The 12,993-nt window shown below is 30.1% G+C and overlaps 1 protein-coding gene across 8 annotated transcripts in view; it reads right to left on the bottom strand.

Annotated features, from left to right (window-relative positions):
• LOC134529677 (catenin delta-2) overlaps positions 1 to 12,724 on the bottom strand; it is a 124,460-nt gene extending 111,736 nt beyond the window's left edge. For 4 of the 8 annotated variants that reach the window (XM_063364022.1, XM_063364019.1, XM_063364023.1 and 1 more), the window contains exons 1-3: positions 12,212 to 12,723; positions 7,302 to 7,401; positions 2,343 to 2,458 (exon numbers count right to left, since the gene is read on the bottom strand). In XM_063364022.1, the coding sequence (XP_063220092.1) occupies positions 2,343 to 2,389 (47 nt within the window). In that variant the 5' untranslated portion in view covers positions 2,390 to 2,458; positions 7,302 to 7,401; positions 12,212 to 12,723. Of the gene's footprint in view, positions 1 to 2,342; positions 2,459 to 7,301; positions 7,402 to 12,211 lie in introns of all 8 variants that reach the window. The other 4 variants (XM_063364026.1, XM_063364018.1, XM_063364021.1 and 1 more) reach the window with 4 other exon arrangements.
• Between the last annotated feature and the right edge of the window lie 269 nt (positions 12,725 to 12,993).

The raw sequence follows: 12,993 nt of genomic DNA, 5'->3' as shown, positions 1-12,993 counted from the left end.
CAATGTAAAATCAGTACTCTTAGTTAAAATTTTACTGGACCCTCTTAGAAATCAATGATTTTTGGTTTATATCTTACATATATGAAGTAAATGAAGAATTAATTTTTTTTAGATTTTTTAAGTAAGTATTTTTTTTTAAAACTAGCAAAAAAAACTTAAAATTCTGCTTTTTTCTGATTCTCAAAAATAATTGTCACATGGGAACAGTTGGTGTTAAAAAGCTCAAATTAGTCACATTTGAAAGATTTTTAATATGCTATTTTATGTTATGTTATTTTGTAACAATCAAATTGAACTGTAAAAATAACTTCAATATGGTACCCTCTAAGTGTTACTTTAGGTATACAACACTTGCAAGGTAGAGACATTTTTTCCAACAACACTTTTCCCCGACAATTTTCATTTTATTACATAGAGTACAATTTTTTTTTCCTTTGACATAAAGCCAAACTGTATGAATTAAATACAGAATCAGACTGGAATTTTTTAAAATTTTTCCATTTGCTATTCTCAGCACCAGTGAACAGACACACTTCTCCTCCCCTCTATATCAGCCAGATGATAGCTCCTGATGAAAGATAGTGCTTGCATAATTACTAAGACTAACACTGTAAAAGTTTTGTTTTTACTTATCGCTTGTTAAGTTTACATTTTCAGGTAGAAGATGAATTAAAATTCATTCTGCATACTGCAGCCAAATTAATTTACTGTAACATGTTATCCTGCCATTTGTTGACTTCTGTTGGGTAATATGAAAGACATCCACTCAAATTCATACACCAAATACACATCACCATTGCCATCAAACTTTAAAAAAAAAAAAAACAATAAACAAACAAACTCTGTGTACAGAATCAGAATGCTAATATAATTTTAACTGTGCTATTAAAATACTGGAAACAAGAGTTGGTGCACTTTGGAATGTCAGTATTAAGGAAAACATATTTTTACTGCCACTCAGGATATAACAAGTTGGTGAAAACTCTATTTACAAATTTTCTAAAAATGCAAGGCCATCTATGATAAAATAACTACATTTATTATTAGACTCATTATAAAAATAATATCAATGAAGTGGGTGCACTACTTGCACATTTAAGCACCAGTATTTGACAAAATTTTCCAACAAATATATCACTATATCAAATAAATTCTACCGATTCAAAAACAACGTATGACACCTGAGTTTTTCAATGTGTTTCACAATGTCCAGACATATCCATACATATGTTAATATCATTTTTATCTATTTTGGTTACGAATAATTCATACGGGAATTTCCGTTGCATATAACATTTAATGATATCAATAACATCCAAGATAAACCAATTTTAAAAAATTATGGATAAGTTACTCTTTCTGTTGGTTATGAAGTTAGTATGGAATGTCAGTTTCCTCAATTTTCCCATAGTTCACAGGAGCTATAATTACTTCAAAAAATAAAACAATATACATTATTAAATAATTAATGTATCTATCCAAATGCAAGGCTACTTGAATGAAAGATGAGGCCTAAATTTCACTCTTTAATCAGGAGTAAATTATTTTTAAGTCTCATGATATGAAAATTAAATTAAATATTTTTGTGGGACTTACTAATTTAAGTAACAATCAAAGTTTTAATGTGTAAATAAATTAAAACCAAAACATTTAAACTGAAGCCTAGTGAATACTGTTGACATTTTTAACCTCACTTTTATAATCCACCATATTAACATTAACACTACATACAATGCATATGCATCTCTAGGAATGTTGCTTCTACTATTTTTTTTTATCTACCTAAACAATACACTTACATTAATGTGGTTGAAAATCTGTAAATTTCTTCCTACAAAAAAACTAGTCATTTCTGTATTTTCACTAGCAATTTTTTCACTGTCATGGATATAAAGATACACAGCAAAAACAATTCTTTAAAATAACTGTAGAAAGCACCACATGGATTCATATTTTCTTTTCATCTCATTTCCACCTCATATCATGTATTATGTTAATGTTCTTTATGCTTATTTAATAGTTTTTTTAACTATTGTAATGTTTACTTTATTTAATCTTTCCACAGTTATTGTTGATGTTACTGAAATAAATGGTCTATGATATAGCGTAACATTAACTTAAGTGGCAAGCAAGGAAAAAATATCAACAATATGAATCTTATTACGACTACCTAAAACAAGAGAAATGTGAATTTTTTACGCTCTAAGCTTGCAAAAAAACCTCATCTAGCATTCGGGTGAATATGGTAATCATTCTGAAGTGTTTCAGAACATTTATCCTGAAGTATACATATAATATAACATTACAAACTCTTAGTTGCAAGTGAATAGGCAGGTACTTACAAACATGAATCCACCAACTGATTGTTGTTGGACATAGCAATTTTCATCTGAACGTCATTCCACAGTATATACAAGATGGCCAATTGCTTCCAACCTCATGTATGCTAAAGTGTAACCTAAAATATAAAAGTAACGAGTGATGATGTATTTAAATGAAATGCAAAGTATTCATTCAAACCTTAATACAATACATTAATGCCTATCCAAACCCTTTTACAATAAATCATCACCAAAAAAAAAACACTGCTCATAATATGGGAATGAATGCATATGTTCACTGTCAGGCAAAATAGCAGTTAGGTTGACAGCATACCAGGAAAAGATGTCATCTTACAAAAAAATTCTCTGTTTTAATTGGTGGAAACTGAAATCTATTTATTATTGTTTATATAAAAAGAAAGAGATTTTGTGTTAAGAGCATAATTTTTATGTTTCTAGCACTATAACAGTTTAACTTTACTTAGTGCATGCATACATTACAATAGAGTCCAGAAGCAGATCTATGCAGGGGGAAGGGGGGCACATGTTAAAAGATGCACTAGATGAAATGAATTTTGAATAAAATTTGTTGGGCTTTTTTTATATTAAATACTTAAGATGGATGTATAACTATTATAAATTATTCAGGATCTAATATCTACACAGTGTTAATAGTAGACACATGCATTATAGTGTTTTTATTCAATGGCACAAAGTGGTGTTATTCTTAACTTATTTATCTTGTTATTTTGCACATTTACATCAATTTTTGCCCAAACATTTACATTTCTCTTTTGAAACTATTAATAGTATTATTTAATTTACACAGCACTACAGCTTATAGCTAGTACCAGCAGTACTAAGTACTGCACTGCTCAACACAATTGTATCGACAGTTACAATAATCCAATAAATATGACAAACTGTACATTATGCTAAAGAATGCAAAGAGATCTACTGTGGATTTTATTTGGTAAAATGTATGAATAACTGTATGAGAAGTAACTAAATATTGAAGTCTATTTTAAATTTTGTAGTGTGTTATTCAGTTAAAAATTATTTATTTACCTTGTTAATTGGAGGCTTGGTATACAACTACAACCTCTATCTATTGTATTTCAGGGAACCAGCACACAATTAAGATACATGCAGGCAAACAAAACATGTGACCTTTACCTAAGGGTTGAACTAATCTAAAAAAAGGTTGCTGGTTCATATGTTAAATTTCCTAACCACTGAAGTTGGCAGGATCATAAACATCTAAGAAAATAAAAAAAAACAATACTGCTTAGTGAATCACTCATTTACCTCAGGATATTTTCCATTTATTTAATTATCATTAACATGAGTTATCATTATCATTATCATGAGTTTACACATCTTTCAAAACTAGAGTCATGATCACAGACTTGAAGACCAGCACAAAATAGATTGACATAATTGTTCAGGTTGCTTCCCATTATAACAAAAATCTTAAACACGTAAACAAACATCATGTACATAAAACAAAAATGAAAATTGTAGAACCATAAAAACAGAGAAATAATATTTCTCACACATAACAGTAGCTAGTAAAAAAAAATGCATACAGAACACAAAATATTTACCAAACTATTGATTGTGTAACTTTCAGCGTCTGGCTGCTTGCATTCACGTATTTTATTATTGAAGCAAATTGGTGATGGTTTTTTTTAACAACAGATGATACAGACTGATAAAACCGAAACAATAGTTGAAAATATCATGCAAGCTGATTTTTCATGATTTTCTTGCAATTCTCGGACCCAAATTATTATGTAAATCGAAGAAGTTGGTCACTTTCAAAGTATTCTGAGTTTTTTGCAGTGAATTCTCAAAATTTTTTAAAAATAGAAAAATTTGCATTTTTAACAAAAAAAATGTGATAGACACATTCTCAGAAAAATTGTTTAACACAAGTCAGCTGCATACACAAAATTATTTTGGTGGCTACTGTACATACATGGAATGAACTACCCGAGTTAATCAGCTTCTAAATTCACTTTCAATAATTAAGAAAATATTATTCAGGTAATTACTAAACTCCCATTATCAGGTTAAGGCGTGGTGTAAGTAATTTGTGGTTGAATGTGCATGAAAATGAGTAAATTATTATTAGAAAATATATTTGTATATTTAGGGTAATTTATGTCTTTGGTTAATTTTTATAAAATATTATATCACAAAACATGCTCTACTATGGTTTAAATAATGCATTAGGTAGATTTCTAAATTTCTTTCTCTCCTTTATAAATATTGTCATTAAGTAATTTTTTTTTTAAATTCCATTTAAATATCTCATATGTTAAATCATGTTGGTATTTTATAAGTTTTTCAATTTCTTAGTTATAGTTTTTATGGTTAACTTAATTATATATGTTTTGTTTTATCAATAAACATATACTTTGCCAACATTTATTTTAGTGGCAGGCACATAGGTAAAGTAAGTCAATAAAAATAAAATTTTGAGTTTCAAAACTGTCATTCATCAAAATAAATTTCATGCATTATTTTGCTGAATTATACAACAGGTGATGTAGTTTACCGGACATAAAAAAAAAAATTGTGCAGGAAATATAGTATTGCAGTTTAACTTAAAATGTGTGTAACATGGACAAGTATGCAATATCATATACCTGTAAGGATGTATTAAGTGTTACCTGTCATAAATTCTAAGTATTTTTAGTACAAGCAAGTTTGTTTTATAAAAATAAAAACAAAACTCTACTTATTTTTATATTCCTTTTGCATTTGGATGGAAAACATTTGCTAGGAAAATAAATATTGTTTTACCTTGCATACAAATTGAAAACAATGATTTCTTAAGTGTAGTTATTTCATGTTAGATGAAAACTAACAGGAATGTTATTTACATACTAGAATAAATGCATAAGACTAACATGTTAACTCTGCTTTATGTGGTGGCTCGTAGCAGGATGTAGAGCATTGAACAGAAGGCTCAGTTTGTGCCAAACTGAAAATGGTTGTCACGGTGCAACGAAAATGGCAATGTTTGCATCCACGAAAAAAACAAAAGCAAAGCTTTGAATAGGTGGCTGAATTAATTCAGAAAAAAAACCAATTTCCACACATGTACTTTTGTTTCTCATTCAGCTTAATTGCATGCAGCAGTTGAATTTTGCAAGAGCAAAGTTTCAAGCATTTCGAATTTAGGAAATTACAAATGTTTAACTTCTACAAACAATTAACTTCTTAATGGCATAATTGCTTCATGCTTTCTACTTCAATTTAATCTGTTTGGCTTATAATTACATAATTGTTAGCACATAATATAAGATAACATTCTGAGCAGTTGTTGACTGTTGTAAACATCTGTGGCGTAGCAATACACTTCTATTGCCATGAAAACAGTGTAAGCTGAATTACTTTAATAACTGTCAGATAAGTGTACTCATTCACAGATCAATATTTTGAAATGTAATAATCCAATTGAAAATCAAACCTCTAATATTCCCAGAGCTAGCCTAGTTTTATTTCTTTCTTTATTATTTCACAAATTTTGGAAACTGATATTAAACACATTTAAATACTTAAAGGGGAGAAGAAGAAAAAATTTCAACAAATAGTTTTTGGTGATAGTAAAAAACACAAAAATCTTAGCAACAAAAGCTTTCACGATTTAATTAGGTGTATTTTAATTCATGATTTTTCATTTGTTGAAAGTAACTTTTGGACCATTTTTTGCAACTTCTAATTAATAATTTTAAAATTTAATTTGAAACTTTTATATGGCAAAAGCTACTAATAAACCCTTATGTATTCATATTAATAGTGTATAAAGTTAGAAAAAAAAGCACCCCCAAAAAAAATAAGTCATGGTTATAGCAGGCTAGAGTATAAGTAACATATTCCCTTCAAATTACTGTCACTACAGCAATTCCCATAACTATTACAGGTGTCTGAAAGGTATCATACAATATTTGTCCTTGAGTAGTAAATAAATAAAAATGACTAAACATAAAATTCTAGGCTGATAGGTTAAGTAAAGAGTTGGAACCACCGTATTCGACTGAAACACGATAAATGGTTCCAATTTTCTGAAAATTATCTGGATTTTGTCCTAGAAAATCAAATAATTTATTATTATAGGGCCTATGACTAAATACCTAATTTAAATCAAATCTGTTATATTTTATTACATTAGGGTATTTAGGGTAACAAGTTGCAGGATGTCCAATTGCAGTGTGAGATGCCTTCTCCCTCTGAGAGGAGTGTCTTCTCACCACCCACTGTTGCTACTTCATCAACCCTCGGTTACTGGCATCTCTACTGCAATGGTGACCCGGACACACACACTAGCAAGCCCTTTGTTTCCGACAAGTCTTGCTTTAACATGGTGAGCCATGATGGTAATAACAAACTGACTAGCCGGATTTACATCAGGGATTTTTTACAGGTTTCAACTGTCTTGGCATAAAAATTACTAGTTCTATGCAATTCAAATTTTTAGTTTCTTTCTTCGCCTGCATGTTTACTCTACAAGTTACCCAAATAAAATTTATAGGCCCTAAATCATAATTGTCCTGAGATTGATTTGCCACATGCCTTCACAAGTAAACAATCAACTTTGGATTAGTGTTGAAGTAGCATGGCAGTTCCTGTCCTACAAAGATGGCTACAATCTCATTTAACAACACAACAAAAATATACACATACTTGATGTTGCTTACATGGTGGCACCATCCACAACTGATTTTTAGATCTCTACTTCTTGTACTGCCCTCAAAATATAAGCTAAACTATGTTCTTTGAGTCATCTAAAGTAGGCCTAGATTTTAGTGTCCTGGTACCAGTATTTCTAGGTGTAGTCATTGTTAGTATGTCTAGTGGCATTATAAAATGTACTGGTGTTTAAATATTTGTAAAAAAAATATACTTTAAAAGTTGTTAACTGTACAGAAAGACATTTAAAAACCATCCTGATTTTATAGTTACACTTACGTAATTCAATATGGTGACAGTTGTTTATCATCTAGATGCACAGCATTTTCTTCATAAATAAGTACAGGCTGCAACATCCATGTTTCATCTCTGGTAACTCCTAAAACAATGGTCATAACTGTTTAGCCACTTTCTTACCACTATGTTGGGTTTTGGTTTGTTTAAAATATTAATTGAGAAAAGTTTCAAATGTATACAATACCATGCAGTCAAAAATGGAAAATTAACAAATAACTTCTTATTGTTGACACAATTAAATAATATAAAAGTAATTAATAAACACATTCTTGATATTTTAACACTAGCAAATACAGTGGCTTTGCTCTCGTGGGTTGTTCCTTTCGAAAATTCTGCAACCAATGATGCAATGGGTAAAGGGAGGGGGGGGGAAGGTTGTGGGAGCAGAAAGTACAACGGGTGTATGTAAATATTACCACCAGAACACACGAGAGCTTATAAAAGGAATTATTTGGATAAATATATTAAAATAACTATAATTATAATATTTATTAAACCTTATCCAATAACTGATAATTATAAGACACAAAAATAAGTTTAAATTTAATTTTCAAAAAGTTTATAAAAATTAATTTTGCATGAATTTATACCATTTTTTTTAATTTTAATTTGTTGTACATGTCATTTCCCTCTAAATAGTCTAGCTTTACATAACTTAATTATTTGCAAAACCACATTATTTTGTATGCATAACCTAAGTGAATATGCTACATAGAAACCTGGTATTCAAATTCGTTAACTCCAGACTAATAGCACATTCTGCACCTTTTACAATCCCCCCCCCCCCCCAAGTGTGTGTATAATGTTTAGCATCCATGTGCAGAAGTTGTAAATTACACCCACCAGTACAGTAGAACAATTTGGTTTCAGTAAGGGGCAAAGTTACTTATATCACGAGGAACATAAGCATATTTAACTATACATTTATCTACTTTAGGGTTAAAAATCAATTATTATCATTAAAATTTTGCTACTGATAAAAATTACAATAAAGTACCAAAAAATATAAGATTCATTAGCACAATATACAATAACTGGCAAAACTCTAAAATACTAATTTGGATTTGATAAATTTAGGGAAAAATATGTCATAAAAGTACATTTTTAAGTAAAAAGTATAAAGCAAAACATAAAATAAAAGTGTCTAGACAAAAAAAAATACTAGGGGTTTCCTAAAGTTTCTTTTCCTGTGCATGATAAATGCCAAGTACGAGTAGTACAGTAGAGTCTCGCTAATCCGGACCCCGCTAGTCCGGACATCCGGTTAATCTTTTTAACAGCAATTTTTATAATTTTCCAATGAATATTTTCCTCATTTTTAATGGATTTTACCCCACAATTTACCTTGATTCTGTCCCTGCCTACTTGAGAGTTTCTCATACCCTAGTAAAAATTTGAAAATGTTTCAGGGCAAATAAAAGAATATCTGCAGTGTTAAAATACCATTTTAGGAGGGTTTTTTTTTAAATAAAACACAGTCACCAAATCACCTATGTGAGAGTAGTGGTCTCCGGGAAATAATCTGAAAAAATAACAGTGAAAGTTTGGTTACATAAATTTTTTAGAACTCAAATATTTGTACATTGGTTTTATGCATTATTAATGTAACTGACATAACCTAACCAACATGTAATATTCCCACCTGAAATATATATATTGATACTTCGGCATATCGATACTCCCTCCCATTTGATTATTGTGGTTTTTATTGATAACATTGCCATCTGCAGTTCTGAATGTGAGTTGTTGTTTGCTTCCGTATTTCAGTGAAAATTAGTAAAATTTTTAATTTTAAAAACTTGTGTAGACTTATTACAGATGAAAAACAAGCAGTGTTTTTTTTGACACTATGGAAAAGTCATAAAATGGAGATGCACAATGAAATGTTGTGAAGTTGGTGATCAGAAAGAAAACTGGCTGGAGGGATCTAAATTATCATTGGGAACGATTGTATTGTTTATAAATTGTTGGTCAAAAGAACTGATAAATGCATACTTTTGTAAAAAGAGTTGAACATGTGTATTGAGGCTTTCGTTGACTACAGAAATTATATGCATGTTGTTTGCGTGTGGCGAATGCAACAAGAAGAAAATAAAATCGGAGGAAATGGCCTCTGCGTCAAAAATTGATAAAACCTTGTATCCCAAAATTTTGGCGGAATTTGCCGCAAGACTAATGAATGTTTTTAACACATGTTATTTGACCTGGCTCTATAATTGTAAGTGATTGTTGGAGTGCATACAAAAACATTTGGCATGAGGGTTGTACACATTATACTGTGCATCATAGTTACAACTTTATGGATTGGCAATGCTACAACACACTCAAACAATTGAAAGATTGTGGGGCTCCACGAAATGGGACAACAAAATGAGAAGAGAAACAAAAAAAAAAATTCTGACATCTTAATTAGCCGAATTCATGTGGCAAACACAGCTATGAGGAAAAAACCCATTTGCTAGTTTTAATTTACATTAAAGCATTTTAATAATAAAAGATTAACATTTTTGGATTTGTAAAATTAACCTCTACATTATAGATTCATAATGATTATAAAATCATTGAATCAATATTGATGTATCACAATCAATTTGGTTGATGTGAAGATCGATTTGGTCAGTAGTTGGTGGGAAGATAACAAATAAGTATCCAAACTTACACTTAAGTTAGTATTCACTTTATATCCCAAAAGCCAGAACTCATTATCTTTCATCATGTAAAGGGTTTACATCAGAGTGAATTGAAAGCATTTTTTTTCCCATGTATATTTTTTTGTTTATTAAGATTTTTTACCCTACAATTTGCCTGGCCCCCTCTACAGTACAAAGTTACAAATAATCCAGTCTGAAATTAAAAAAAAAAGCCTTTGCAGGATAATCAAGCAACATGTAAACCAGGACTCACAATAATCAGTCACATCCCTCCATCTCCCGTATGTCTGGTAATCACATGACCTGCAGCCAATCTGATGGCCTGGAAATTTTAATCCAGGGTAAATATTTACTTGGGCGGTATTTCCGAAAAAAAATGTTAAAAAACCGAAAATACCTTTATTTTATGCTCTTCAACTTCCTCTTTTCATTAAAAGTGGCGGAGGTAAGAAATTCCAAATACTTTAGGAGATATCGAATTTTTAAATTTCATCATATGTAGTTGAGCGGTATTTGCGAAAATAAATATTAAAAATCCGAAAATACCTTTATCATATGCTCTTCAACTTCCTCTTTTCATTAAAAGCGGCAGATATAAGAAATTCCAAATACTTTAGGAGATATCGAATTTTTTAATTTTGCAATACAAGACCTGTGGAACCATTCGAGCGACGCCATTTTTGTTATTTTGCCGTGTGTTCGTGAATACGTGAATCGTGAATGCGTAATTAATAAAATGGTTGATTAGGTCAGGTCAGTTACATTATTAATACTTTCAAACTAAGCCGACATTAAAAATTATTTTGTGAATTAATTTTAATGGCTGTTTAGTTTTAAAATATTTATAATGTAACTGACCTGACCAAACAAACCCGGACAGAGGGTGAACAGTAAACTAAAATGGTCGATTAGGTCAGGTCAGTTACATTATAAATACTTTCAAACTAAGGTGATATTAAAAATAATGTGAATTAATTTTAATTATTCTTTAGTTTTAAATTATTTATAATGTAACTGACCTTACCTAACAAACCCGTAACAAAGGATGTACAGTAACAACTCACGTAAATTTTTTTGTTACTTATTACTTGCGCAACAATATCAAAATAACAAATAAGACTTTAAAATTAGAAACGTTAAAAACTCACCTAAGTTGGAGGCGGTAATTAAACACCATTTTAAACAATAATTGAACTAAATAATCACGTATTAGTTCATTTGAATTCTGGCCTATCACGAACAATCACGTGACATCATTATCCAATAAAAAAATAGATACTCGTACGTAAACAAGAAACAATGGTGCACGCACGCCACAGGAATGCGCTGGTTTTGTGCTGAAATTTAAAAATTCGATATCTCCTAAAGTATTTGGAATTTCTAATCTCCGCCGCTTTTAATGAAGAGAGGAATTTGAAGAGCATATAATAAAGGTATTTTCGGATTTTTAACATTTATTTTCGCAAATACCGCCCAAGTAAATATTTACCTAATTCAGCACTCCATCAAAACCTTACCAATCTTCAACTTTCGATGGACGGATGGATTTACAACCCCAAAATTTTCTGAAAGGCATTGCCTTTTTTTTTTTTTTTTAAGTTTATTTGCTTAGCTTCTTCATTTTTTTTATCTTGCATTAGAACACATTTTAAAGTTTTATGTTCGAAACAAACATTAAGACACACAAAAGTGTAATAAATAACATGTGATAGTGCAGAAATACAATTAAATAAATATTAGAGCAAAAATACTTACTTTAATGATTTATAAGTGCTTAACGTAAACTATTGTCAAACTTAACGAGATAAATTTTCTCTAAAATTTAAGTCTTCTACTCAGTTAGCAGCATCTTATTACAAAATTGTGAATCACTCAGCTTGTTGACGGACAAATGACGTACAGACAGATGACTGACGAACACAACAGATTAATGAGTCTACTTCAAAAATACTATTATCATGATTATTTCCTCAAGAGCCCCTAAACCCCACTTCAACCCATGACAAACTATAAATAAAAACAGCTTATGTCTCTACAAAAACTATGCAACTTCATTTCTAATAATAGAAATGTAGCAATTGCATTATGTGTCACTAAAAGAACACAAATATAATTATAAAGTAGCAGACACTGAAAATGTGTAACTACAGAAATATAAATAAAGCTACTTATTGTAATTTATGTGTTTGCAGGACAAGATGAAATCAATAAAAAAAATTGTTTAAAAAATTGATTCGTTACCATTATTGCTTTCATTATTAGCAAAGAAGAGAGTAGGGGTTATCCTGGACTCGTACAGAAAACTGCATCAGAAGCCGTCACTAATCACAGGTTTAGTTTTCAATAGCCACAATTGTTCATGGCTGTAAGAGTCGTCCAAAATCCAATATTATTTGTTGACTTTCGTCAAACATATAATACAAAGTTAATAACATTTCAATGTTGCACGTCTTTTTAGATGGCTTGAAAACTTCATCTTCTGTAAAAACGTATAAATCATACAAACAAGTTTCACTTCAATCTAAAGTCCGCCGATTAAAACTTGTTTTACGTACTTAAAACGTGCGTATTTTCTGGTATAGTAATAATTACAACATCACTGTTCACGCCCTGAGTAAATAAATTCACAATTCATTTCCAAACTCCAAAATTTTATAAACACATTTTCCTACATCCACGCCCACAACTCACTAGACCACTACAAAAACATACTAAATGACTTTTAACGCCATAGAAGAAGTATGCACACTCGAATACAAGAACCTATTAAATAACAAACTTTCAGATTTTAGTTTTTAATTTTAGATTCATAACTTTAAAAAAAGCCATAATACATTAAGTAAAAATGAACTACATTATTTGTAAGACGCTGTAGAGTAAAATCCTACTTTTTCCAAAAACAAAAATTACAACAGTCAACACTGTCAAAGTTCAAAAGGTAATAAAGATTAAATAACTAAATAACGTTCATAATAATTCGTATGCGAAAATATTTTATTTGTAGAAATGAAATTATGTCTGTA

This window comes from Bacillus rossius, chromosome 2 (genome assembly GCF_032445375.1).
Source record: "Bacillus rossius redtenbacheri isolate Brsri chromosome 2, Brsri_v3, whole genome shotgun sequence".
NCBI classification, from domain to species: Eukaryota; Metazoa; Arthropoda; class Insecta; order Phasmatodea; family Bacillidae; genus Bacillus; species Bacillus rossius.
The sequence above is the reverse complement of the archived record's forward strand: the minus strand, read 5'-3'. Positions and strand labels throughout refer to the sequence as shown.